This window comes from Arachis ipaensis, chromosome B09 (assembly GCF_000816755.2).
Source record: "Arachis ipaensis cultivar K30076 chromosome B09, Araip1.1, whole genome shotgun sequence".
In the NCBI taxonomy this organism is placed as follows: domain Eukaryota; kingdom Viridiplantae; phylum Streptophyta; class Magnoliopsida; order Fabales; family Fabaceae; genus Arachis; species Arachis ipaensis.
In genome coordinates, this window is record NC_029793.2 from 144,791,067 (window position 1) to 144,793,685 (window position 2,619).

Consider the following 2,619-nt stretch of genomic DNA (forward strand, 5'->3'; position numbering starts at 1 on the left):
GGCCGGGGGCCGGGGCCGGGGGCTGGAAGCTTGGTGGAAATTGTCTGCAAAGGGCTAAGGAGTGGGTCGGTGAGCCCCACAGAACGCGCCAAAGACTCTGTGTCTGACCCACAGTACTCTCTCTCACAACCAATGCGTGACTTTTTCTTTTTCCACTCTCTCTCTCTCTCTCTCTCTCTCTTTCTCTCCATTTCCATTTTGACTCTGACTTGTCCACTTTCTCTCTTCTTTAACTTTTGATTCACTCTTTCGCTCTTTCCATTCTCACGGATTTGCTCATACAGGAACAAGAGCGAAAAACCATGGCGTCCTTCACTCCCTTCTCACTATTATTTCTGCTGCTTCTCCAAAATCCCTTCCTATCTCTCTCATCCAACTCCGAAGGTATGTCATCTTCTGCTCCTCCTCCTCCTACTGCTTCATTTCTCAATTCTTTTGTTTTCTGTGTATGTCTCCTTATACATTCGGTGCTGAAGCTATGCAACGCATATTCTCTATTCACCGCTCTTTGATTGCTTGTTTTTGTTGCTTTCTATTTCTATTTCTATTTATTTATTCATGTTGAAAAGAGTTATAAATATTCTTTGTTCTGTTCCTGGCTAGCAAACAGAGTTTAGGTAGGGTTTCCATAACTTGAATTAGTCCAAAAATTGTATGTGTTGAGAAGAAGAAGAATGATTGATTTGATGTTTGTTATGGTTATTGTTGTTGTTGCTTGTAGGGAATGCACTGCATGCTCTGAGAAGCAGGCTTTCTGACCCAAACAACGTGCTTCAGAGCTGGGACCCAACCCTGGTTAATCCCTGTACTTGGTTCCATGTTACCTGTGACTCCAACAATCACGTTATTCGCTTGTACGTTTTTTCTTTTTTAATTGGAGTCATTGGGTTTGGGCTCTTTGGCTTTTTTCCTAACCAGCTTTTGTGTGATCCTTGAAATTTCAGAGACTTGGGCAATTCTAACATTTCTGGAACTCTGGGCCCAGAACTTGGCCAGTTACACCATCTCCAGTACCTGTATGTGGAATGGCTTATGGCTTATGCTCTTCCCTTACCTAATATAAGAGTTTAATTTTTTATGCAGTCACAATTATGACCATTTATACTTACAATAGAAAAAAGTTATTTTTACATGGAGAAGATTCGCGTGTAGTTGTCTTCATGTGAAGTTGCTAGTTGAGAATTGTTAGATGATTTGACATGTTTGATTAAACTATTATTTATTAGTTCTCAACTAACAACTTTATATGAAGACAACTGCATGTGAATTTCTACCCTTTTTACATATGTGACATTATATGATTGGATGCACGTCAAAACTAAATTCTATTAATATAGCACCTTCTTTAGTCATTTAGCACTGTACATATTTTTATTGATTACTATATTCTTTGGCTTAGAAGTTGCCTTGTCAAATCTCAGGGAACTCTATAGGAATGAATTATCAGGAAAGATTCCTGAGGAACTTGGCAAGTTGAAGAAACTTATTAGCATGGATTTGTATGGTAACAAATTGGAGGGGAGAATCCCAAAGTCATTTGGCAAGTTGAAGTCACTTAAATTCCTGTAAGATTTGCCATTTTGTTATTGAGTTAGATCTCGGAGTTTATAAATGGCTTCCAGTTATGCTCATTCCTTTTGTGTTGATAAATTAGGCGGCTAAATGATAACAAGTTGTCAGGAACAATACCAAGAGAACTCACTCATCTTAAGAATCTCAAAATCTTGTAAGTTTCTTTTCATCTCCTGTTCTTTGTTGGGAGTGTGAAGGAAAGGAGATAATTTGAGATTCTGTGTTACTGTTATGTTACCCTAGTTTATTTCTGTACTTCTAAAACCAGCTAATTTGATATTCCGATGTTACAGTGATGTCTCTAATAATGACCTCTGTGGAACAATACCAGTAGATGGCAACTTCGGATCTTTCCCAATGGAAAGGTAAAACTACATATTCCGAATTTTGAATTGTTATATGTCATGATGCACTGATAATTTATATCCATGTCCATTTCTACTGTTTGATTTACAATTTGTTGCTCCTATAACTGTTTCAGCTTTGAGAACAACAGACTTAATGGTCCTGAGCTGAAAGGACTAGTTCCCTATGATTTTGGATGCTGAAGCAAGATAGAATTGGCAAACCCTCATCATAAACTGCAATTCTCAATCTTCAATGAAGAGGCTAACTATCAGAAATGTATGCTTGACCAGAGAATGTATCAAAGAATGTCATAGTTGCATGTTGAACTTTATATCTAATTAGATGAATGTACCACTGTCTCTAGTTGCAACTATCATAGCATAGTTTTATGCCAAGAATGTTATAAAAAATATCAACATACTAAATTGTTTTAAACCCCTAATTTTACACAAATTTTGCATAAGTAGATAGTATAAGTGAAGCTTAATAAAAAATCTACGTGTTTTGTATCCAAAAAGAATAAATCTGTTTTAGATAATTCGGAAGATACATATTGTGCAGGCAAAGGATAGAACATATGAATATTCCTCAAGATACTCTTATGAATGGAGGTGTTGCATTAGTTGCAAGAAAACGCCAGCGTTTTAGATTTATTTAATAAAAAGTACAAATCAATTTTTTCGGCATATACAACCATAT

General features: G+C 36.7%; 1 protein-coding gene across 1 annotated transcript; it reads left to right on the forward strand.

Annotated features, from left to right (window-relative positions):
* On the forward strand, window positions 165-2,429 carry LOC107618808 (leucine-rich repeat protein 2). Its single transcript, XM_016320973.2, has 7 exons — window positions 165-384; window positions 722-854; window positions 945-1,016; window positions 1,422-1,565; window positions 1,655-1,726; window positions 1,866-1,937; window positions 2,054-2,429. The coding sequence occupies exons 1-7, from the start codon at window positions 303-305 to the stop codon at window positions 2,118-2,120; spliced, it is 642 nt and encodes a 213-aa protein (XP_016176459.1). The 5' UTR covers window positions 165-302; the 3' UTR covers window positions 2,121-2,429.

What these genes read in the sequence shown, in the direction of transcription:
- LOC107618808 (XM_016320973.2), top strand. Translation starts at nt 303, where the DNA reads ATGGCGTCCTTCACTCCCTTCTCACTATTATTTCTGCTGCTTCTCCAA. An exon ending in AACAATCACGTTATTCGCTT is followed by an intron (nt 855 to 944) that starts GTACGTTTTTTC and finishes TTGAAATTTCAG; the next exon opens with AGACTTGGGCAATTCTAACA. An exon ending in TTGAAGTCACTTAAATTCCT is followed by an intron (nt 1,566 to 1,654) that starts GTAAGATTTGCC and finishes TTGATAAATTAG; the next exon opens with GCGGCTAAATGATAACAAGT.